Source organism: Tachypleus tridentatus, unplaced genomic scaffold (genome assembly GCF_004210375.1).
Source record: "Tachypleus tridentatus isolate NWPU-2018 unplaced genomic scaffold, ASM421037v1 Hic_cluster_2, whole genome shotgun sequence".
NCBI lineage: Eukaryota > Metazoa > Arthropoda > Merostomata > Xiphosura > Limulidae > Tachypleus > Tachypleus tridentatus.
In genome coordinates this window covers 27,892,073-27,917,982 of record NW_027467782.1, presented here as the reverse complement: position 1 = coordinate 27,917,982, position 25,910 = coordinate 27,892,073, and the positions used below count along the sequence as shown (strand labels likewise).

Here is a 25,910-nt window from a genome sequence, read left to right as displayed (position 1 = left end):
TTAAAAAGAAAGTTAGTTTAGTGCAATTTGTTTTTGTTATATGATAGTATTGGAGGAGGCTACGTTTCATTTAGTATATTTACAGTGAAAATAACAAGATAACCACAGCGTTCTAAGTTACTGGAATCGAAGAAGTTCCACTCTTTATTCAAACACGTATAAGTTTAATGCACATGGATAAAACATTAAGGGTAAAGAAGTGTAAAGTATCACTTTAGATTTACTTTCTTCCTTGATAATCCAAGTAAAGATATTAACTTATCATATCTTATGACAACCAAATACACTGACTGTGTTTTCATATCAAATCAGGATAATCATTTGATGCGTCACATGACTGACCACCATTACAGCAGATATATATATTCGTAACAATGCAAAAGTGACGAGTTCTCAGACTTCCAAGGATGTATGATTGTTGACACTGACTTACTAGCAATTTGTAAACTGAATACTGTTTATATGTTTCTCTATTCAAAGAAATCTGTAATTAGTGTGTAAATGAACTACAAACGAAAGAGAATATATTGGAAAACTATCGGTAACAATTCAAAGTTAAAGTACATGGACGGTCGTTTTGTTGTAAACAAATCTAAAACTCTGCTCTAGTCAACCAGTTTTTTCTAAAATAGTCAAGGTTTAAATAATACAACAACACTAGGAGGAAAAAAATACTTATGACATACAATTACTGGTCCAAAAACTTACTTCAGACAACAGAAAAGCTCAAACTGTGAACAGTGAATTAGTGGGAATGATAGACGTGGTTTGGTGAATCATGTTTTACCTAAGTTACTATGAGTGGTGAAATGGTAAGAGATTTATTATTTAGAATAGAAAATAATGTCCACAATGTACTGGAATATTATAAGAGATCGGGTCTTCACACCTTTCTACATTTTTTACCTTCATGAATGAGGGAATGAAGAAATTTAATGGGAAGAAAGAACAACACGCGTCAACACAAACATCGTCACAGTAATATTTTTACATCACGACATTTTGTCACCAACCTTTCCACACATATTGTCTCACGTTAAAGGTACGTTTTACATAATTTTATATGTAGCATAACTCACTTTTCCTTGGAGAAGGAACGTATGTTTCTTCCTCCGTTTCTGTTTGACTTGGATCTAAGAAAAAGTTTGAAATATAAACAATGTTAACAATTAAAAATAAAATAATGGATGAAGTATATAATAACTAATTTACTGCTTAGTTTGTTCAAAACAGTTTTTCCTTTTTTCGATTTATTTAAAAATTAGAATTCACAAATACTGATCACACATATAAACGCTTTAAAGGAAAGCACAACTTACAACACAGGTTATTTCTCAGTGTGAATCCTTCAGGACATTGGTGGTTTTCACTAGGTTGTACGCATGCTAAAATAAAGTATACGATTTTTTGTAGTTCAAGTATTGTTGACATAAGAAATAATATTTTGCACTGTTTGTTTGGAATTTAGCGTAACACTACATCATGGGCTATCTATGCTCTGCCCATCACGGATATCGAAACCCGGTTTCTAGCATTGGAAGCACGCAGACATTTTGCTGGGCCACTAGGGGAATTTTTGACCTGATATGACACTTTAGGCTCATAACAAATTATTAACTACTTTTCTTCTTGAAAGCTCATACACTGGAAATCCTGTAAGGTATAAACAAAATCTAACAAATATAGTTGATGGCTTATCTTGTTCTTTATCTACTGTATCGTAAGTCACAGGAAGTTTCAAATCAATGTATTTTCATAATTAATAATAAATAAGGATTTACAATGCTAAAGTTGAGGGTTCGATTTCCCCTCGGTAGGTACAGCGGATATCTCTTTGAAGCTTTGCTATATGAAAAACGCAAATTTTGGTAATTAAAGGCCCGGCATGGCCAGATGTGTAAAGGCATTCGACTCGTAATCTGAGGGTCGCATGTTCGAATCCCAATCACACCAAACATGCTCGCCCTTTCAGCCATGGGGGGCATTATAACGTGACGGTCAATCCTACTATTCGTTGGTAAAAGAGTAGCTCAAGAGTTGGCGGTGGGTGGTGATGACTAGCTGCCTTCCCTCTCGTCTTACACTGCTAACTTAGGGACGGCTAGCGCAGATAGCCTTGTGAAGTTTTGCGCGGAATTCAAAAACAAACAATCGTAATTAAAAATTTATATAACATGACTGAACGGAAAATAAAGTGAAGCGTGAGAAAGAACATAAACTAAAAAAATTAAAATTATTAACGAAATCATGTGTTTTTCTGCTTTACGGAATAGCGAATAAACAACACGCAGTGCTGTATTTATTGTTGAATTTTTTTCATTAACATGTGACGTGTTTAATATTAACTTCCAACAAATGAAGATGTCTACCCAGATCAGAATTAAAGATATGCTCAGTAACAGATATAGTTAATGAAATAAGCTCTTCAAACTTTCTTATTTCAAATGATAAGAATGTATTGTTTCATCGCTTGGATGTGAAAAGTGGCTAAACAATGTCTCTGAATACCAGAACTTGGCTGTGTGTTTGTAACAAAAGAAACATTTTTCTGCTATAACACTGTAGCACTTTATAATTTCAATATTTTCACAGACGATTAAAGAAATCATTCAACACTTTTGATTTTTTAAACTTATTTGTTCTATGACTTGTAAAGAAAACAACAAAACCTTTCTAATTTCTAACATAAGGTTATCTCGTTTTCTGACTTCACGGAATGTCTAATTTCATTAATTGTGTAATGCTATTGATTACATTTATTCATATATATATATATGTATTTAGTTATTGTATATAATAATAATAAACCAAAAATTATTTCGTAATGATAAATTTATATCCAGACAAGTTTGATTTTCAACGTTTTAACACCTCAGGTTTAACGCGGAAACAATGGCGGTGAGCTGTATGTGGGTAGTTGGAAAGGTGATTTCATGGATTTTGGAAAATTAATGTACAATCATTAAATATATATCGAACTTATAACACTTTACATAAATTGTAGTAAAAATGGATGGAATCCGATTCATAATATAAAGTGTTTTTTTTTTTTAACTTCTAAACACTACCAAAATCGATTCTTATAGGCATTTACCTTCCAAGAAATGAGTGATGGAAATTGGTTTGTGTGCTTTTATCTCCCAGTTTCTTGAGTATTCAATAATGCACTTATAAGCACCGGCATCAGAAATATCAAATTTATCAATCATCAAATCACCCGTGGCTTTGTTTACCCGAATTTTCTCGTCATCTGTTTCTATTACACCGTATGGGCCAAACCAATAATACCTGAAAACATCAAAGGTATAACATTTGATCTTATAGTTGTCAGGGACACATGGAATAACCTGTGGGGCGCCAAGTATAATATTTTCAGATTTAAGTTTTATGTGCCCAGGCACTGCTGTTATTACAGCATATAATGCCATAAAAAGCAATGTTTTGAAAAAGAACTTCACCATCTCTATATCTTATCCTTGCAGTAGTATGTTAAACGTTTTACAAAATGTCTCCTAATTATCTGTGTTGCTAAGATACTGTTTCATTGTTATATTATAAATATTGTAATGACGTAAGAACCACAAACAATATGTCATATAAGTTACGGAGTTACCGATTAACCACTAAAAGCTGATAAAAGTTACGGAGTTACGGAATAAACGCTAAAAGCTGACAAAGTACAGAAACTAAAAGTTGTAAAATTTATGATGAGGCTACAGAAACCACAATTCCATTTTTAAACAGCTTTGATTTGAATTTAAAATATACAAATTCAAAATATGTGAAAAAACATCTAATGTTTACGTTATTTTTATTACAAAATAAGATATTGTTGTTTCACAACATGCTTAGAGGCAACAAAGAAACACCACAAACAATATATCATAAAAGTTACGGAGTTCGGATTAAACACTAAAAGCTGATAAAAGTTACGAATTAAACGCTAAAAACTGACAAAGTACAGAAACTAAAAGGTGTGAAATTTATGATGAGGCTACAGAAACCACAATTCCATTTTTAAACAGCTTTGATTTGAATATAAAATATACAAATTCAAAAATGTGTGAAAAAAACATCTAATGTTTACGTTATTTTTATTACAAAATAAGATATTGTTGTTTCACAACATGCTTAGAGGCAACAAAGAAACACCACAAACAATATATCATAAAAGTTACGGAGTTGCGGATTAAACACTAAAAGCTGATAAAAGTTACGGATTAAACACTAAAAGCTGACAAAATACAGAAACTAAAAGGTGTGAAATTTATGATGAGGCTACAGAAACCACAATTCCATTTTTAAACAGCTTTGATTTGAATTTAAAATATACAAATTCAAAAATGTGTGAAAAAACCTAATGTTTACGTTATTTTTATTTCAAAATAAAGTATTGTTGTTTCACAATAATACTTGCTAAATAATCACAGTTATTGTTGTGAAAATAGTTCAAACAACTCGCCTGGCAGGTAAATTACATAACTTAAAACAAGCCTCTGAAAGACTCAAACCACACTTTTATCTTGCAATTCACAGGTGATGTTGCAGTCTGGAAGAATGCCGAAAAACATATAACAGCAAGAAATGGCCACTACTAAACAGTATAGAATTTTAACTGCAGTAAGTGGAGAATTAAAATAAATGCGCACAAAATACAAGTCATATTATTTACAAAATCGTACAAAAGAAAACAAATTAATATATTAATATTACAGTTATATCTAAACGTGACTCTATTACAAGTAACAATACAAAAGGACTTGGCATGGCCTAGCGCGGTAAGGTGTGCGCTTCGTAATCTGAGGATCGCGGTTTCGCGCCCGAGTCGCGCCAGACATGCTCGCCCTCCCAGCCGTGGTGGCGTTATAAAGTGCGGTCAATCCCACTTTTCGTTGGTAAAAGAGTACCCCAAGAGTTGGCGGTGGGTGGTGATGACTAGCTGCCTTCCCTCTAGTCTTACACTGCTAGATTAGGGACGGCTATCAGAGATAGCTCTCGAGTAGCTATGTGCGAAATTCCAAAACAAACAAACAATATAAAAAAAAAAATCATAGGGTTACTTTGATTTAAAATTAAACTGGATACCACACTATATAACATAAAACAGTCATAGAATATGTTTGTGTAACATGGATAAATGTATCAAAACACTCATCAATAATCAAAGTCCTTCGTCTGATACAAGTGTATCATACAAGGTCCCATATACGACAGTCATTCAGTTCAACAGCAAAACATTGGCTTGAATTATAGTGAATAAAATCATTCAACGCGTACTTTCCGATTATTACTAAAGTGATATTGTTATGACAGTTATAAAACATCAAAATTATGAGATTTGATGATTTTACCTCTCGAATATGGTTTATTTCCATGCATGTTTCAAGATCTCGGATTTTATAGGGAATTTAAAAGTTTCTATTCTTCCCTTAAGTTTCTCCAATTTGAGTTAAATTATTAAAAATGAAAGCATCATAAACAAACTGTTTACATACTGGTTGGAACAGAATTACAAGACAAAGAAATTTATTTATTTTCTCCCATGAAGATACCTAGGGGGCTGAATAGAAAAATCGTAGAGTTAATAACATCACAGGCCTACTACCAATGTCTTCTCACAAGTATAATTAATTGTGATCACACTCTATCAGTTTAGAAAACGTTTTCACCGTAAGGCAAAGTATAGTTGATATAATATTGTACATGTTTGTTTTTGAAAAATTCGTGAGTGCTTATGAAGCTCGTGAGGTAGATAGAGCACAGAGTGCCGGTTTTGTAACTTTGCCTGGAGGTGCAAGCAACCCTGTTAATGGAATAATCTGCAATTATTCAATGAGAGACTGATCGTTTTGTGAGTCAGCCACTTTCTCTTGAAGTTATTCACCTCATGAACAATCTGAACCTGTTCATTCCGAGAAAGATTTTTATAGCCTTTTCCCACCACAGGATTTTCTCATGTTTCCCTATACACCTCCTGCAGAGTCAGCTCGGTTTAATATTGCGTATTTAGATATGATGCCTCAGGTATGTGATGTTTTATCCTTTTTTATGATTTCCTACAATCCTCATCCTTTTTTGTTGTATGATAGTTCTTAGTTCTTCTTTACCTTATTCAGTTTCCCACTTTCTTTGGTTATTAGGGTTCATACAAAGCATTTTACTTCATAATTGGTTGAGAGTTCCAGCATGTCTTGCTTCCTATGTGCTGTGGATAGTTTGTTTGACGAACCATCAAGTAGCCTATCCGTTTTAAGACTCACAGGTGTTGGAATCTATTTTACCAATTTGGGAGTACTCCATGATTTCCAGTGCTTTTAACCCATGCCTCTGTCTTATCCTTACTTTTGTGGTATTTATCTATCATAGATTTACTTTCAGATACTGTGTACCAAAATCCTGAGGTTTTTGAGAAACAGCCTCTCCTTTGTTACTTCTAAGATGACTCATTTTCCATTCTCTACTCTCACCTTGCATACATAATTTTTCTGTTGTTGAAACATACTGGGTCAAAATGCAGCCTTCTGTCAGACTTATTTGCTGCCCACTTAGGGAATCATGTGTAGCTCTGTTTCTTAGTATATTTTCAAACGTATTCCAGACACTTTGGAAATGCATGCTGGGAACACCTGCATCAACACTCTACCCTTTCATTTTGGTAGCTCATTTGCCACAGTTGGAATCAAGAAGAAGCCCCTATTCCTGTTTCCCGTCCTAGTGCTTCCCAGCTTTTACCTGTTCCTCTTTCCAGGTGTTTTTTTCAGTGTAGATCATCATAATATCAACAGTACCAGTTGATAACTGGATGGGAGCTCAGTTGTGTGACTTTCTTCCCCTTTGGCAATGTTTCACCACAGATTGGTGGATTATTTGGGCATGTCCTATGCTTCCTTTACCTTCCTCTTTTATCACAGATATCCATTTCTTTTCTTCTTCCTCAGGATCCCATTAACAGCCAGCTTCTGTCGGAGGTAGTTCAAGACCATTGAATCTAGAAATCATCTCTCTCACAGTTTCTATTCCAGCTGTTTGTTGTTATTAAAACTGAAGACTGGCTATCTGTCATAGTCTTTCAGTCAATTTCTCAGTCTCCTTTTTTTGTTTTATAATGAAATTGTTTCTCCCCTTGGTGGGTGTTTTTCTCCTATTAGCTTATGGATGTTGGCAGTCTGATTTATTTGCTGTTAATGTTTCATATACTCTTTATCATTTAACATATTTTATTTATCCAGATTATTCTTTCCTCCATAAAATCTTGGCTGCTAGATATGGTTACTCCAATTTCCCTTCCTTCCATTTCCTGGCCTTCTGTGTCCTGTATGTGCTCTTCATTGTTGTATTCATGATTTCCATTTCCACCTATTTATCCCTTAGAAACCATCTTCTGTTTGTGATTTTTCTCCTTCCACCATATGGGTTCAACTTTTGATTTGGTTGGTTTATTCCTATGTTTCTTTATCCTCCCATACATTGCTCCAGGTGTCTTCTCATCAAATTAGGCATCTTACCTTTTCTCTGGCATCGCATCTTCATTGTCTGTCAGAGGAAATTCTTAGGCATATGGACTACATGTGATATGTTTCTCTCTCATTATTTGCATAGGCTTTTTACTTCCTCTTCAGGATGTTGTCTTCCACCTGTGACTATTCTTTAGACTTCCATGTGACAACAAGCCTGGATAAGTTATATTTCATCTTTTCTACATTTTCAGAGGTCTTATTTCCATTCTCATTGTAATTCTCTGTTTGGATCACACTTCATGGCAAATGTTGCCTGATCAAGTATTCTTTAACCTTAAAATCCACACTTTTCTGCCATGTATACGCACCTAAATATATTCCATGGCCATTCAGTGCACACTGTTGAGATGGGGTATTCAACAAGGTTGCTTGAGGATTAACTTTGCAACAAAAGTGCTTCACAAATACACCCATCCCAGACTGTACCAATCATGGACTACAGGAGTAAAACAGAATGTGATAGCTGCCTATCCTGCCATGCCTTATATTGAATAAATCAGCTTGGGCTACTTTAAAAACAGTTTCATGGTCACCTATTTCACTATCTGAGGTGTTGACATATTTCCAAACTTTCCACCACATATCACACTCCCTTTTTTTCTAGTGGAGCTGGGTGTCCTTATCAATTTTCAATTCCAAGTCACTGTGGGGCATTGTCCTGAATTGTTTAATGGCATAAAATATCTACAATTCAGTGCAGAGTAGGGAAGTGGTTTTCTGCTGGTGTAGATGACATCATATATATAGACCAAAGGAGTGAGACCTCAAATTGCAGTTAACTCGTTTGGTTGGGTTTCATCATCCTGGTCCCAGATGAAAATCCATTGGCTGGATTTTGGATATAGAGTAAAAGCAAAATACATAAGTTTTTGCACATTGTAGTATGGATGTTTGACTTCCTTCTTCAGTTATACTTTATCTGTATTGTGGAGGCAGGGCTGAATTATTTATTAGGCACAGTGCCTAGGGCCTATGAAAACTATAGGTCCATGAAAATTTTCCTTAAAAGTTAATTTTTGGATTAACTTATATGGCTGGTAGGGCCTACAAACAGTAGGTGCCTTCGTCCTACAATCGTCTTGATACAGCATGGTGGAGGAACTTGGGATTGTTCTGGTTCTTTCCCTTCAACTGTCTTTTGTGTAGCTTATTCTGAGGATGTTATTTGTCTTAGGTTGGTTCTGGTCAATTTCTCTTTCATATACATTTTTCAATCCAGGACATCAGGTTTTCAAAGTTGATATACCATTTTCTGTTCTTAACATATGCTCTCTTCAGGAGTCAGATGTTTGATATCCCTTCTGGTCTCATTAATTTTAAGTGAAAATGGTATGATCCTCATTCTACACCCACCCTCTCTATCTGTGTCAGTCTCCAGCAGCATAGATTTTGGATGTAGTTGACTTGTCAAGTACAGTTTATCATGCCCTAGCCACTTTGTGTCTGGAAACACTTCCATTTTTCTCCAATACTAATTAGATTTACTTCTCAGTTTTTGTCTACCAGAATATATAACACATTTCCCAGATTGGTGAAGAGTATGGCTGGTTTAGAAATAGTGTAGTCTCCCACATCATGTCATCATATCTAATTCTTTAGACTCAAGGTGTGTCCTTTGTACTCTTTCAAAGGGTGCTTCTTTTCTTCCCTTGCACCAATTCAGTGTGTGATTCTATCTGATTATATAAGCACAGCTGATGTACCATTTTAGAAGTTAGTTTTTCTATACATAAAATGTACTTCCTCTCCACTCAAAATGAGTGCTTCAATTCTCCACTAAAACTCAAAACAGTAATTTGATAGAACTGAATAGAGGAAGTTGCACGTATAATGAGTGTATAGCACTTTCCTTTGAGGAGGATTATCCATGATAATTTGCATGAGAGACATTAAAATGAGTGATTTCCAAAGGATGGGAGGAAAAATACTTGTGGCATGTTTTTCTTCCTTTTTTTGTCACATAAAGGGCAGCACTAAATGAGACTAGTTATATGAAATACATTTTCAGTATAGGAAACATAACTTTCACTGTTGCCCTGCTTAATATCTTATTTTGTTGAAAATCACCTATATTTTCATGAAAATTGGGATCATCTAGAAATTTTTCCCTCTCTCCAGTATATTTTCTTGGCCTCCAAATTAACAAGGCTACTTATATCCAATTTTATATTGTAAGCCTCGATATGGATATATCATCCAGTTGTAAAAGAGACCCAAGGCATCTCTCAGTCCAAACTTGTTAATTTGGAGGCCACAAAAATATCCTGGATGGAGGGAAAAATTTCTAGAAGATCCCAAAATATTAAAGAGTCAGTGAGTTTAATACAAAGGTAGATGATGTGAAAAAAGATTGAAGTAGGTGATGCAACTTTGAACATTTTATAGTTTTAAGTCAGCTTTATCATACTAATAAGATATAGTGTATAATGTAAGCCAGTAGTGAAAAGGAAAGGATGGTTTTCTGTGGACAAATATTTAGTCCCATCTTTTTAAGTAAGGTGTACTTTTTCTGAATTCAGCTTGACAGTGAGGATGAATCACATATATTAACCTGGTTTTGCTTGTGTTATTCAGTTGTTATAGTAGTGAGGTGCAAAATGTGTGTAATGTAAGTTCTGTGGTTCCTGGGACACAAACAGCACAGTATAAAGATAGACTTTAATACAATAACAGTTTCCTTACTTGACTATTTTCCATATATTACAACAAAGGTATTTCTGCTGAATTAGACAATGATTGAAGATGGAAATTGGTCATTTAGCATACACATTATGCTATGATCTTTTTTATAGATGATTTATGGACAAAATTGAAAGTGCTTTTGTTGTTATTTTTTAAAGCTTTTAACATCTGGGGAAATAAGGTTAACACAATATATGCAAATCAAGAAATTTTAAGAGTTTGGAAAATTTGTACCTTATGGACCATCACACTTTAATGTTATTACCTTAAAATTGAAACTGTTTATTTAAACCACATCTGAAACATAAAACCATTTTTATCAAAATCTAATTTCAAAGATACCCAAGAATAATTAACTTCTTAAAGTTTTAGGTCAATTAGGAATTGTATTTTTTTTAATGAGATTTAGTTTTCTGTGAAGAGATTTATTTTTTGTTGTTGATTAATTAATGAAATTCTTATTGTAGTTTTGTTCTTATTTATTTTTCAGTTGTGTAAATAATCAGAATACTTAATACTTTTACACAGTATTATTTGTTTAAGGGTTAATTTATCTTTTAAGAACAACTTTCAGGTTTCCTGCTTCCCTTGGAACTATTTCATTGTAAATCATGTTCAGTTTTGATGGCCATAATAATGCATTATTGAAAATACTTCTTTCATTGTAGTAAGTTTCTACAAAATGAGGTCAATCTTATTCCACACATTTTGATAAACTTATCACACAATCTGCACTACATTTGGATGTTGACTTTCTAGACTATGTTTAAGCAGATCAAAGACAAAAACAAAACAGCATTTTATGCTTCAATAAAACTGAATTGTGTTGGCAATCCAAATATTTTGTGTTAAGGCCTTCAAAACAAATACAGATAATAATTATTCACTAATGGATATAAACTAAACTGAGTTTTTTTTGTCTTCAATAGTGTTTGCTAATTCAGAACCTGTTAGAGGGTTTGAAGAAGGTGCACTCCAGATGTGCTTTGCTGATCTTAGGCAGGTTAGTAAACCTTTACAAAAGTCTACTATTTAAGTTCATATTAAAAGATATTACAAGTAATGTAAACATTGCTTTTGGACTAAATACATTTTATGTGGTTGCTGTAGAATAGTCATTAATATTGTATACGTATGTAACATAGGCATACATTATGTATATAGATATGTAATTAACAGTTACATTATGGAAGACATTAAACCTTGTAGAATGATATATGCTCATAGGAAGAAAAGTATGCAACTCTCATGAAATGCCTTTCAAAATGAAACTAGTTAATGAAATTATTTCCTTAAAACTTGATAACAAACTTTCATTAAAGTAAGTAGTTTCAGCAAAAGTTTTATTTTGTAAATATTTTTGGATTTTTCTAATAAAAATTCATTATTTAATGTAGTTATTTACACTTGGACTCTTGAGTAGTTCACATGCAAAGTAATTTTTATGTAAAGAATACTTTTTACCTTACAGTTTTTACATTTCATTTGCATAACCTCTAGAACCTCATAAATGAACATCAATTGCTGTTTTTTAAGGTAAATATTTGAACTTTATTTTCTCTTTTATGCACTGTATTACTAACTCTATCATCATCAACAGAGAGTGCAGGGAAATGTTTTTAAAATTAACAAATAAAATGTGTACATACCTTTTACATCTTTATAGAAATTTATTAGTATAGTCATCTTTTTCACATATTCGTAATTTAACGTCTTTATCTTTTCATTTATAGTTTATTTTTAATTATCCTTTAAAATTCTTTGTCACTATTTATTCTGATATGTTAACTGATACCAATAGGCCTTTTATGAAGAAGTTATTTTGACAAATTTCCGACATAGATGTGTTGCAAAAACAGGATGGCTGTTATGGATACCATCTTGTTTATAAAGCTTTCACAATCCATGTAACAAGTTAAGCTTATAAAAACCATTAAATCACTCATATATGATTTTAAAACATAAATTATACATAGTCAACTAAAATATAAAAATTAGATTTAAGTATAGTTCAACTGTCTCTAACTATAGCATTTTGAGGTAACAAACTACTGTAAGTGCTGTAGACAATAGTACTGCAGGCTGTTACTTCTACTTTAGAACAAAAACTGTTCACCAGTTTCATAATAACTGTTGATGGAGTGGAGTGTACACTGAGCTCTTTATAACAGCTTTGTACATTTGTATTAACTAATTACTTGTACATCATAAATTTGTTTCCAATGTATAGAAGATTGGCATAGCACCCATAAAAGGCTGTAAAATCTATTTCTGTTTTTCAGTGGATTCAGTTCTAAGACTGCATATATCGTATGTCTCAAAAGGACATGTAAAAACACATTGGCATCTTGACAGTTGTATGCATTGCGAGCTTATGTGTTTAGTCAGTTTCTGTTAAATTGGAGATTTTTTTTTATATAACTTGAATCATGTGACAAGCAAACTATGTGAGCAAACTATTTATTTTAAATGTTTCTGTTGTAACAAAGAATTAAAACTTGGATAACATAAACATTAAATTATATACTATAATGTTAATTTCATTCACATGCATGGATTGTAAAGATGTTTAATTTTTGTACATAATTCAGTAATTTGCATATACATTAATTTTAAAATGCTGCTGTTCTGATCAGATAAACAGATATGAATTTCAGTGTTATTTTGTTTATCAACACTACTCATCATTGAGTTTCTGATGTGAATACTTAAGACCATGTCATTTAAATACTTCTGTGTGCATTTTAATCTGGAATTTTTTGCCTGTTGGCTTCAGTCAAGAACACTTTTTTATATATCTGGGAACCAAATATATACACGAGATTCACATTCATTGTCAGTGACATCCGTCAATGTATTTATGGCATTTGTACTTGTGATTATAAATGTCACACATGTTTGTAATTGATACATTTTTGTTGACTTCGCTCTCTTGAACTTCGAGGAATCCAGTTACATGTCTTATCACAGCTGTAAGTGAGAGTGACTTATTTTGTCAAGTAATTCTTGGAATTGTGATTTCTTCATGAAGTTATTTGCTTTTATTCTCTTTTTTATATTTTTTCTGTTGACTAAATCACTGGACCTTTCTACAGGCTTTAAAAGAATTTCAAAGTAATTGTTAATCAGATTGTTTACTTCTGTTATAATTATTTTGGTGAACTTTGTATTTGGTCATTCTAATTTGCTTGAGAAACATCTCTAGAATACTTTAGAATCCTCTTTTCTTAGTCTTGCCTGAAACATCAGTCTAGTCTAGTTATCTGAATGGTAAATGGTGAACAAGTTTTTGTATATGTCTAGTTCATCCCATAGTTCTGATGCCCATGAACTGTCATAGTTAGTAACCTGTATGGTCACTTCTGTCTGATTGTTAATTGAGAACTTTTTTTTTTATTAACTACTAGATATTAGTTACTCATTACTTTTTATCCTGTGTTTTGACTAATAATCTGCTTCCATATTCTTGGAAATTTCAAAAAACTATTTATTTAGTGGTCATGGCTGAAAATCAATTATTAGTCTTCTTGATGCAGAGACTGGTTGATATATATATATACAGTAGTTTTAATATTCAGTGACCATCATGGAGGTCTGTTTCTCTTTTTTTAACTCAAGGGAGTTTCAAATTTGTATTATGTGAATTTTGTTGCATATTGCTTTTCTTTGTATTAGAGGATGATCTTGTGTGTGTCTCAGGTTAATAGGCTGGCTTTTATTGGTCACTAGCCATTGTTAGGGAAGGTTGTATAAAGTTTTACTTGTACAGGTCTCATGCTTTTCTAGGTACAAGGAAGCACTGTGCTGGTATATGGAATCCTCTCTTACTTCACAAAAGAAATATTGTTTTTATAAACACCTAAAGTTACAAAAAGGACAAAAACAGTTACATTATTTAACTAGTGTTTCAAGCAACTGCCCTTCATTAGGTTTGATATTGTTTAAAGTTATTTAATTTTCTCAAGTTTCAACATAACTGCTCATTGTTATTTGTGAATCTTTTCCACTTTTAGAAAGAAATAAAGGATGTTTATTGGATAGCACTGTTAAAATCTATAACAGTATGACATCATTCTTAGTCCTAGAATTAATGACCTTTGTGCATCTCTTAAAAAAATTTCAAAACAACTTTGTAATTTATTTTTATTTTTTTATTAATATCACCTGTATTTTAATTCATTTTTCTATTTCCTGTATATTAGTATTGTTTCCTATATATTAATATCACCTATATTTTTATTCATTTTTCTTTTTCCCATGTATCAGTATTGTTTCCTATATATTAATATCACCTGTATTTTTATTCATTTTTCTATTTCCCGTATATTAGTATTGTTTCCTATATATTAATATCACCTATATTTTTATTCATTTTTCTATTTCCCATATATTAGAATTGTTTCCTATATACTAATATCACCTGTATTTTTATTCATTTTTCTATTTTCCATATATTAGTATTGTTTCCTATATATTTCTTTACATTATCATTTTCTGTAATTCCCATTCCTTTTTTATTTTTGTATTTTTCCATTCTGTGAAACCTGTTTTAACATCTTTTTAACTGTTGTCACTGCCATCTTTCATGTAATGCACACATTTTTTTATGTACATCTAAACATGACAGGAATGTCTTCTGTTATTATTGACATAAATGACATCAACATCTGTACTTGTAATGTGCCCTACTAATCATTGCTCTTTATTATCCTAAAAAAGAATAGTCAATTGAGTTAAGATATTTTATGTCACCTTTATTGGGTTATATGTAGTACTGATAAAGATTTAAACACTCATTCAGTTTCCCATGTTTTACATGTACATAAATAGTCAAAAGATTGTTAGGCTAGTTTAGCCTGCTTGAAACGAATAGTGTATTTTGTTCAGTTTAAATTCTTGCTCTTGCTCAGTATGTTAGTTATTGCTATTTCTTTTACAAAAGTTTAGAAATGCATTTGAAAGCCACGCTGTGTAACATTGAATAGATTCAAAATAGTTATTTGTATCTGAATAGACCTATTCACCTAAAAGTTCCATCAGTCTATAGAAATACAGAGATAAAAGTTAGTTTTGTATATCACCTTTTGAGTATATGTATAAAGATTGGCGCTGCTTACTGTTAATAGGAAGATTTTGAATTTTTCATCAAACATAAAGTTATTAAGTACTTTATAAAAATGATAAACGTAGCATGAGATGGACTTAAAAATTGAAATAACTTTATTTTAACTAAACATTTTAGTAAACTGAAATCATTGAAGATCTACATGTTGCATTCTTTGGAAATAAGAAGCTTTATGGCTGTCAGGTATTTACAGTGTTAAAGAGTATAATGTGTGTGGTAGAAGGAACACTCTAAATGTCCCTCTGGTGTTAATATATATAATAAACAGTTTGTGTCATGCTTCTTTGTTTTAATAGTAATGGTCTACAATTTATATCATTGTTTTGTAACAAAACTACCAATTGATATTGTTAGGTCAACTATGGTATTTATGTTGTGAATGTTTAATATACATATTGGTTTGTTTTTTATTCTTGTTAACTTTGGTGATAGAACAAAACAATTTAATTCAGAAATTATTTAGATTTAGAATTGATATTTTGTCTTTATTGAGCTTAGAGTAAGTTATTGCACAGTACATTTTTAAGCTTAATTATAAAACAAATAATACCCTAGGCTTACTTATTGCACCATGATAAGTTAGATAGCATTTTATTTATATTTTTTTCAGTTATTTATTATCATTGAGGTATAGACAAAAGTAAGATAAAAATTACCAAGGGTTTCAGTGGAGTAGCATTTCAACTAAGCCTTTGTTACAATAATGTTTTACACCCAATGCTTATATTTAGCCCATTAAATACACCTTCCGTTACTAATGTTAAGATCAGATGATAGCTAGTTGTGTCTAAGTGTGAATGTAAAGTACGTAATTCCCTCCAGTCTTACACTGTTAAATTAGGGATAGCTAGCTGACTTCCCTCCAGTCTTACACTGTTAAATTATGGATAGCTAGCTGACATTCGTCTAGTCTTACACTGTTAAATTAGGGATAGCTAGCTGACTTCCCTCCAGTCTTACACTGTTAAATTATGGATAGCTAGCTGACTTCCCTCCAGTCTTACACTGTTAAATTATGGATAGCTAGCTGACTTCCGTCTAGTCTTACACTGTTAAATTGGATAGCTAGCTGACTTCCATCTAGTCTTACACTGTTAAATTAGGGATAGCTAGCTGACTTCCCTCCAGTCTTACACTGTTAAATTAGGGATAGCTAGCTGACTTCTGTCTAGTTTTACACTTCTAAATTAGGGATGGCTAATGCAGATAGCCCTCGTGTAGCATTGCATGAAATTCAAAAACAAACAAATAAATATAATTAAAGATGTATTAACTGTGGAAACTCCACTATGTAAAATAGTTACATATATTTTTCGATATCACATCTTCCAATTATTTTAGTTTAGTCACAGAGTCCATCAGTCTCCTTTCACTAAAACTGATTTCTTATTATTACTTTCTGACTTACGGTGTACAATTCCTTCTTCTTGTAATTTTTGTAAGTTAATTTACATATAACAGTTTACTTTATTTTGGTGCACTGGAATTTTTCTTGTAGAATTTTTCTAGTTATATTTTCTTATAACTTCTAGATCTTTTCATGACATGGGACTGGGCAACCTACTTTCATGACTATGGACAAGAAAATAGTAAGTATTGAAGGGTAAACCCACAAGTTGCTGTAGTTCTGCTTGAAAAGTAAGTGGAACATAAAAGTAATCAAAGTTAATTTTAAATGTCACTATTATACTGCTTTATTATAAATTGTTAGTCTTTCCAATAATTATTATGCATGTTTTGATTTTTAAAAAAGGAAAATGAAAACATATAGCCACCTTAAAAGTTGTATGTTTAGTTACCTAGTCATATGTTGCCCTTAAGATACCTGATACTATTGATGAAAGTTGTATGTTTAGTTACCTAGTCATATGTTGTCCTTAAGAAACCTGATACTATTGATGAAAGTTGTATGTTTAGTTACCTAGTCATATGTTGCCCTTAAGATACCTGATACTATTGATGAAAGTTGTATGTTTAGTTACCTAGTCATATGTTGCCCTTAAGATACCTGATACTATTGATGAAAGTTGTATGTTTAGTTACCTAGTCATATGTTGCCCTTAAGATACCTGATACTATTGATGAAAGTTGTATGTTTAGTTACCTAGTCATATGTTGCCCTTAAGATACCTGATACTATTGATGTCTTACTCCAAGACGTGTCCTGCAAGATGTCAAGTTTCATTTTTTAAATTAAAAGTTAAGTCTTATTTAGTTTCTCAACTAGCCTTTAACAGGTGTAAATACAAATTTAGAAAGAATGAAGGTAAGATGATAAATAGTTGTAGACTCTGAATAAAGTAATGTTTTATTTTTTCTTTCTTTAATGTTAGTTTATTTTTAGTATTGGTTAAATTGTTTGATATATATTTGTTTATGAGGATTATTTTGCATTGTTATCTTAAGATATGTGTTTAGAACAAAACTAAACCTCCTAAACTAGCTGAATCTTGTGTTTGGGATTATAGCAAAAACTTTGCTTGCATTGAGGGTACCATGACAGATGAATCAATACCTTCTAATCATAATAAGTAAGGTGATATGTTAGATGTACATAATATTCATTTCTTGTTTAATTTTTATTTGAACTATATAGGTATTTTGTTTTGATCAGAAGTTGGAAACAGTTGTAGATTTTATTACCAAAAAGTTTCTCTCTGTAGATTTTTTTTATCATAGTAATATATTAAACATAACCTGAGAATTCTCTGTATTAATACCATAATTATTAATGAATCAGTTTTAATTGTCCAGAGTTTAATAATAGTTGAATGTCTGTTGTGTAGTCAGTTAATCATACATGCATACAATTTGCACATATTCACAAGATGATAGGTTCCAATGCTTCAAATTAAATAAACATTCTCAGATTTTCATCTCCACGTGTAATGTGAGAGTAATAAAACATTGAATACAAAGTAGATAAATATTATTAATATATTATTTTTCTAAGATAGATAGAAATAAAATCTTAAATTTATGGTATAATGTTTATAACTAAAATTCTATATTACATTTTGAAGTTAATGATCATGAACGTGCAAGTTAATTTAGCCATAATTAGTTTCATTTAATAGAAAACCATTTAAATTCAGAATGTTTGTTTATTCATATATTTAACAGTGCTTACCACAAATTTGCACAATAATTAATACTTTCTTGCATATAAATATGATAGTTTTTTTATGATAACTAGGTGTCTGGGCTTTTTATAATGAAAGAACACCTCATATCTGTTAAAGCATGTCTTGTTAGTTGGCATAACTAAGAATATAGGTACTTGTAGGAATATCATGAAGTATATACTTTGTATAGGTTGATCTGTAAGTAGTTTTGAAAATTTTATATTTAAGGCTGTTCTATGTGTAAGCTTCTTTATAATAGAAGTTATAAATGGTTTTAACTATCAGCTTTGAGTTGTACTTATGAGATAAAATTCATGTTTTTTGTTTATGTGTTGAAATATCCTAAAGTCATTGAATCAAAGTAATTTTTCAGAAATATGTAAATCATATAAGTGTTTGAGTAATTTTGCACAGTAATTATATACGTTTAGAAGTTACACTGTCCACAAAAGTTTCTCCACTACAATAAAAATACAACTGTTCATGAGTAGTTTGTTGATCCTGATTCTAAAAATTGTTGAATATTACTGATCACCTCTAGATTATGAGCTATATTAGGTTTATTCTAAATATTCTTATATATTATGAAAATAACTCTCTGATGACTTTATTTATTTATTGAAAATTGCATTTAAGAATGTTCAAAAACTGAAAATACACTTAAGCTATGTTTAAAACTTTCATCATGGTATTATTTTTTATTTCTTTTCACAAAATACCTGACTGACTTGTTGCATCTTTAATGTATGTTGTTAGTTTCATAAAACAAGAATCAACAGTAATCTTCCGTCATCACAGGATTCCACTGTCTTTCTTGATGTTACTGTTCTATTATAGACATAACTTAAGGGAAGTGCTCACCAAGATTATTGCTCACTTCACCAAGATCATTTGATAAGAAACTTAATTAAAAGTGTGAGAAGTGTAACTTTAGTGACATCTTGGACCCAGTTTTCCTCTTGTTCTCAGGGATATCATTAATCGTCACAACATAGTTTTCATCTCTGTAAATTCCTAAGAAAATTTTAACAACCAGTTTGAGTGATTTCCTCGCAGTAAGTTCTTTCTGACTGATTAATGTTTCAAAATCACCATTCATCAGCACTTCCCAAATCTGTGGCCCAACAAAAATACGACCTTTTAGTTTTTACTTCACTAACTTTTTGAAACTTATAAGACAGATGGAGTGGGGGAAGAAACATATCTTGATGATTCACTGAAAGTTGGAACTCAACTTTCTGTTTTCCTGGAACGTAATTCTCTCACTGGCCATTCCGTTTTTTTGAAATGCATTTTATGATATCGGCTATCCCAGACAGACAAAAAGCTGCAGTGTTTGGTACACTCACTTTATAGACTTAGCAGTTGTGGATATTTGATTGCTTCAGGAATAAGCTGCATGTTCTACTGTGTTCACAGCATTAACAACAGGAACCAATGGCTTAGTGTTCCCATTATGTAAAAGCACAGTTTTCACACTAACTTTAGATGAATTGGTAAAATGTTTTCTTTCTTGAGAGTATATTCAGTACTTGATTCTTCAATAAGTGCATCAACATTTGTACAGAAACACAAAGTATCTTGCATGCTGTAGTGAGGAGCAAGACTTTTATGATAAATTCCATTGCCATAAATGAAAGTTCCTCATGCTGTTTCAGTATAAAACAAGTCACAAATCTGATCATTTAGCTCATCTTGTGTGATCAGATGAGGCAGTTTATGCTGAGATGCCACAGGGGTAAAATTACTAAATGAAGAAAGTAAAGATGATTCATTGTCTTTTTTGCAGTATAACTTCTATTTCCCACTTTGCTGCTGGATGTGACACGAGAAAATCATCCCCATGAGGTACTGGTTTCATCACAGATGCAATCTCTGGATATTTAGTGTATTGTTTAGTTTTGTCTGAATATCCAGAAATATTAATGCAAAAATAACAGTAAGTTAGATGATCTTTGGGCTCACACTGTATCATTGAAATTGTCAATGACACAATTGCTCTTCTTTTATTTAGCCACTGTGTGAAGCCAGATTTGGAAACTGAACAACACAAATGTAGCATAAACTGTTTCGGGGGTTTTTGGACTTTACTTGAAGAGAAAGCAGTCAGTACATGAAATAATTTTCTAAAAAGTATAAAAGAATTATGTTTAGAGAACTAGTTTAAAATATTTTAAAAACAAAATTTTGATTTCATTTGATTATATCACAGGTATGATGTGAGGAAGATGGACTTTGTTTTGAGTGTGCACAGAGCCAGAAAAAGTAACCAACTGAGTGAGTGAGTGAAAAGCAGTTGAGAGAGAGGTGTATCACTCTGCCCATTTTAAGCTCAGTTGAGGGACTCCTCAAATGTTCCTGGGCAGAAAAGGTGAACATGGGAATGAAGCAAAATTGGTGCAAGTCATTATAATTTTATCAAGAACAAGTAGCACATATAAACAATATATATGGAGTTTTACACCAATACAATACAGTTACTGTCTGAAGTTATCAAAAAATTTATTCCTTTTGTTCATTAAACTTTCTATGTAAACTTAATTTCACAGTATAAACCTATTGAACTGAGCTGATTGTATGGTATTACACATATTGTTGATAAAGTAGTGAGATACTACAGTATCTTAAAATCTGGAGGTGATGGACAAATTCTGATTACGTGTCTGAAACCAAAACTATTTAATTACCAAATAATCACTTGAGTTTTCTAATGTAGCAAATGATTTGTTATGCAGTGTTACCTAGAACATTGTTTAGGGCAAATTTGTGTTATAAAGATAAAAAGTTTGTTTTTTTTTTTTTTTACTTTACAATGGTGTGTTTACACTTTATATTTTATAATGCATGCTTTTGTACCAATTGCAATGTTTATTTATTGATGAAAAATGTATAACTACCTTTCAAGTTGTTTCAGAAATAAAATTATTGCTTAAAAATACAAGTTTCAAATAATGCAACATTTTTTTAAAGGGTCTTATTTTTTTTAGGTAGGTCTTGTTCAGTCTTGTGAATGAAAAGGATTTGTACAATTTTAATAATATAATTTACTAATTTTTTAAAATATTAATTTGACCTATCCATACTTTTAGTGTGAATTAATGTTCTTTACTCCCTTAAGGGTGAGAGAAGCAGACAAGAAGAAGTTGGTAGAAACTGCCCTAAAACATATCAGACAGTTAACATCAAACAGTGATTAGTATAATTGTACTTAATTCTTCCCTTTGTTACATATTTTGGTTTCCTATAATTACTGGCTTGATGGAAAGTATCCATTCAGTTTTTTGTGTGTTTTATGAATTAGTAAAATGTGACTGTTCAATGTCAAGAACATTGATATCAATTATTCTGAGAAGTGACTGTACCAGGCTTTCAGTTAACATTAATAAAATATAAAGATTCTTATTATTACCACAGTTTTGTTAAAAATGGATAGTTCTAGCAGCAGAGCTTACCATATTAATGTCTGCCATAAAGGAAATTAGGCCAAGAAGTGCACTTTCTACTTATTTCTAACAAAATATATTGACCAGTTTTTGATTATTTGGCTATATAGTTTTAAAATTTTGTGAGAGACAAAAACGTTTATGACACTAAATTATTAAAATTATTTGACCCATGTGTTGCTTTATTTCTCAGTTTTAAATCACTTTTGTTTAGCCCATTTATTGTGTTATAGAATAGGGAAAGAGTGTGATTCTGAGGGAAGTTTGATATTATAATTAAATTGTGATTATAACACAAATAATATAAAAAAAGACATTAAAACACGGGTCAGTGTTATAGTTCTCTTCTAATTTTCCATTTTATTTAATAGCTAGCTCATAACTGTTTGGTCTCAAGGTAATATATAGATAGTAGATAATGAACTTGAATCATCTGATAAACTGTTATGTGACACAACTGAATTCCTTGTGTTTTCTGAATATAACTTAATAACTAATTGTAAAATTACATACAGATATTAGAATATAAACAAACCTTGTAGCAGCTATGATAGATCTAAACTGTCTTCTTTATGATTCAACACACTGATATAGTTGTGTTAAGAGAGTCATCTGTATAAACAATATCTGTTAAGATGTGTTTTCAAAACAAACACCAAGGGCTTTTATGAGATTTTTAGAATGGTACTTAATACAGTTTTTCAAGTGTAGTCCCAGTTATTACTGGAATAAACATCTTCATGTGGATACAAAGTAAAATTGCCAACCTGGTATGTGGTGAAGTGAAATGGTAAACAGACAATACAGAAGAGAACAGTTAGTATTATGTACAATAATTTAGGTATAGTTGACTGGTATGCTGTTACATAATAATACATTGTGTTATAATAATCCAAAAATGGCTAAATGATTGTTACTGTACCACAACTGCTGCAACCTAATGGCAGACACTAGAAAAACACAGTACTATGACAATGAAAAACAAGGGTAATGTGATTGTTACCCTGCTAATATGGTATACTGTAATATAGTGGGAGATGCTAAAAACAAACAAACATTACTACAACCATGAAAAAGTGGCTAAATGATTGTCACTGTGCTGTACCTTGATATTGCAATGAGGTGACTGTTTTGTGGTGCTAAATAATTTGACAAAGTTGTTTACCAAACTAATGGAGAAGAGCATATGATGTTACTACTATAGAATAATTCAATTTGTTTGTAACATATACAAAACAAATATGTCTGTAGTAATATTACACAGTAGTATAATTTGTTTGTCATTGTATAAACAGACTTTTCATCCTCTACTTACATCAGACACTTAGAGCTGGCAGCTGGTTTTTACTCAATATTAAACATATTTACGTGCTGCGTATCTGAAAGCCAGTGTTCAGTTTATTTTGAAATAAATCTCACACATCTCATGATTGTAAGAAATGTTTGGTAGGATAGTATACAAATGGGAAAAGAACTTTTAAAGATTTTTAAAATGGGAATTATGTTTGACATGTTTCTCTAATAATTTGACACTGAAAGAAGTTAGTTGTGATTAACTTTTATGAAACATTTAAAATTGTGCCTTTTACTTGTCATATAAGTATGCTACTGGTTGAATTGTAATTGACTAATTAGATAAAATAATTATTAGCTATGTTGTACTGTACATTTTAGGCTCATAATGAATGATACATCATCAGGTTATTATGGGGTATAATTTTCAACAGTTTTTGTACTTTACATTAAATAAAACCCACTATCTGGTAGATGGTTTGTTACATGAAATACCAATTTTGAAGGTCCCAAACTTGTAGATGTTTACAGCACTAGAACTACTAGTAAACATATGTTAATGAAGAAGAATTTTTGTGACATTACTCCTGTTACTGATTGTAAACAGAAGACTTAGTACTCCTGATTTACATATTAATTTATGTTAGTACAAGTATAGTACTATATCATGTTGTTGTTTTTAATTCATGGAATACCTATTGTGAATCATATTAGACACTCAAAAGATTCAGACAAATGAAAAAGGTACAGAGCAATATAAAATTCTAACAAAAGATAGCCATGTTTAGATAGTGAGTAAAAAATTTTCATGTTTTGTTTTTCTAATTTGTTGGGAAAAAATGTCAGAGTGGCCCTTTAACTAATATAAAATAATTTGTTAATGATAGTGCAAGTTCCCTTACACAGGCCTTCAACAGTAACAGAGATTAGTGATAAGGGTTAACATTTTCTGTGACCATCAGTTGTCTTAAGGGTTCAAAATATTTGTAAGCTAATAACCATCATGAAGGGTGGAAACTTCTGTAAGGTATCAGCCTCTGTGTTTCTTAAATGTTTTCACAAACACTCTTAGTTGTTTACAATCCATTTTGTCAGGTTGGACTTCAATGGTCACATCATGATTCAAACTGCTTACTCTTGAATGTTCAACATTTAGTTGTTTCTTGTCCCAGCCTTTTGTATTACTTTGTTTTGACCATAGGCAATTTTTTTTTCAGAATAGTATGTTACTGTGGACATGAATAATTAGTGTAAATATGTGTATATTGCTTTGATGTTTTGAACTATGAAGTGCTTCTTTATGTTTAGTTTTACACTTCTGGAAACAGCTAAAACTATTTAACTCAATTGGGACTTTAACACTGGTTAAAAGGTTATAAAATTTGATAATATTGTCATGCTTTTGCTTTTGTGTAAATAATAAAAATTTATCAGAGAAACTAACTTTAAAATATAATATTTATCAGGAGATTTCAAATAAAACAAGTCAGAACTATTTGTGTGTGTGTGTGTGTTGGGAAAATATTTTATTAATCATAATAAACTTATAACTGCTGCAAAGAAACTGTATAAAATAATTATTTTTCTGGTTGTGTTAGATGTTGATATTTTTCAGTTTGAAGAAATCAAGTATTGTGGAATGTTTTTTTGTTTAGTAACTGAGAAAGATATTTATATGCATTGTACGTTGTATGTTTTTTTGTTTGTGGGGTACATTTGTTTTTCCACGGAATAGTTCATTGTAACTATCTGTCCATACCTGCTGAGTTTTTGGAAGATAGTTTTCAAGTTCGTTTTGTGTGCAAACCAAATAATTTCCATAAAATCAGTTTATAAATCTTTGGTAAATTTATCCTATTTAATAATACCATTTTTTTGCTTGAGTTGTATGTAGAGCAATATTTATATGTTTATGTACACAGTATATTTATTATTTGTTTTGGTTTCTGAAAATATTGGATGGATGAATGGATAGAATACATTAAAAGTTAATTGTATACTTAGTGTTGTTTTGTTAGCTGATGTTTATTTTTAATGTTTTAAAAGTAATTTGTTTGTATTTACCAGTACTATATTATATGAAACTATATTGTTTTATCCAATAACAAACAAGCATACTTCAATGAGATGTTGGTTGTTGTTTTTTAAGTTAAGAAATAATAATACAGTTGTTAACAGAATGACTAGTACATAGTTTCCAAAAAATGTTTTGTAGATTGTTTTTATTATAGGCTGTGTGTGACTTACAGATATTGCTGTATAGTCACAGTTCTTTGTAGTAACATTTACTATGCAACTCTAGATACATATACTTCTCCCTCAAGTACTTTTGTCAGACATCATTTCATTTGTAGGTCATAAAAACATGATGAATATAATCTACAGCCTTTATTACTGTTTGTTTTTAACAACTAAAATAAGAAGACAATTTTTATGATACACTATCAAGATGTTCCTCTCATTTAATACTTCTGCTTATAATGACGTAAAATTATTTTTATGGAAGTAAACATCACAACTTTATTCAACATACATTATTATTGTGGCATTATATTTCTGATTTTATTTCATAACATTCAGTTTGAGATGTTTTAAGGATAGTTTGGTACAGCTGTAGCAATGTATCCTTGTCTGATAAATTTTTTAGTGTTTCTCTTTCTTTTGTTCATGCAATCATATGTCCTAATGTGTTATTGAATACAGTGATTGTGAAGGAAAAAGAAAA

The 25,910-nt window shown here is 31.2% G+C and overlaps 1 protein-coding gene and 2 long non-coding RNA genes across 14 annotated transcripts in view; 1 reads left to right on the top strand and 2 right to left on the bottom strand.

The window, feature by feature from the left end:
* LOC143243334 (uncharacterized) overlaps positions 1 to 12,148 on the bottom strand; it is a 16,081-nt gene extending 3,933 nt beyond the window's left edge. Inside the window, exons 1-3 of one of the 3 annotated variants that reach the window (XM_076487186.1) lie at positions 11,849 to 12,148; positions 1,320 to 1,385; positions 1,080 to 1,133 (exon numbers count right to left, since the gene is read on the bottom strand). In XM_076487186.1, coding sequence (XP_076343301.1) covers positions 1,080 to 1,133; positions 1,320 to 1,385; positions 11,849 to 11,885 — 157 coding nt within the window. In that variant the 5' untranslated portion in view covers positions 11,886 to 12,148. Of the gene's footprint in view, positions 1 to 1,079; positions 1,134 to 1,319; positions 1,386 to 3,094; positions 3,531 to 11,848 lie in introns of those variants that run through there. The other 2 variants (XM_076487184.1, XM_076487185.1) reach the window with 2 other exon arrangements.
* LOC143243335 (uncharacterized) lies at positions 5,543 to 25,910 on the top strand. 10 transcript variants are annotated; one of them, XR_013024262.1, is made up of 5 exons: positions 5,543 to 6,024; positions 11,129 to 11,202; positions 15,442 to 15,507; positions 16,857 to 16,913; positions 21,568 to 25,910. It is a non-coding gene; the product is annotated as an uncharacterized LOC143243335 (long non-coding RNA). The 10 variants fall into 10 exon arrangements; XR_013024261.1 differs by having other exon boundaries at positions 20,662 to 25,910; XR_013024260.1 differs by having other exon boundaries at positions 5,544 to 6,024; positions 16,857 to 16,962.
* LOC143243337 (uncharacterized) lies at positions 16,874 to 20,239 on the bottom strand. The gene is made up of 2 exons (XR_013024269.1): positions 17,455 to 20,239; positions 16,874 to 17,149 (listed from the first exon to the last, which is right to left on the bottom strand). It is a non-coding gene; the product is annotated as an uncharacterized LOC143243337 (long non-coding RNA).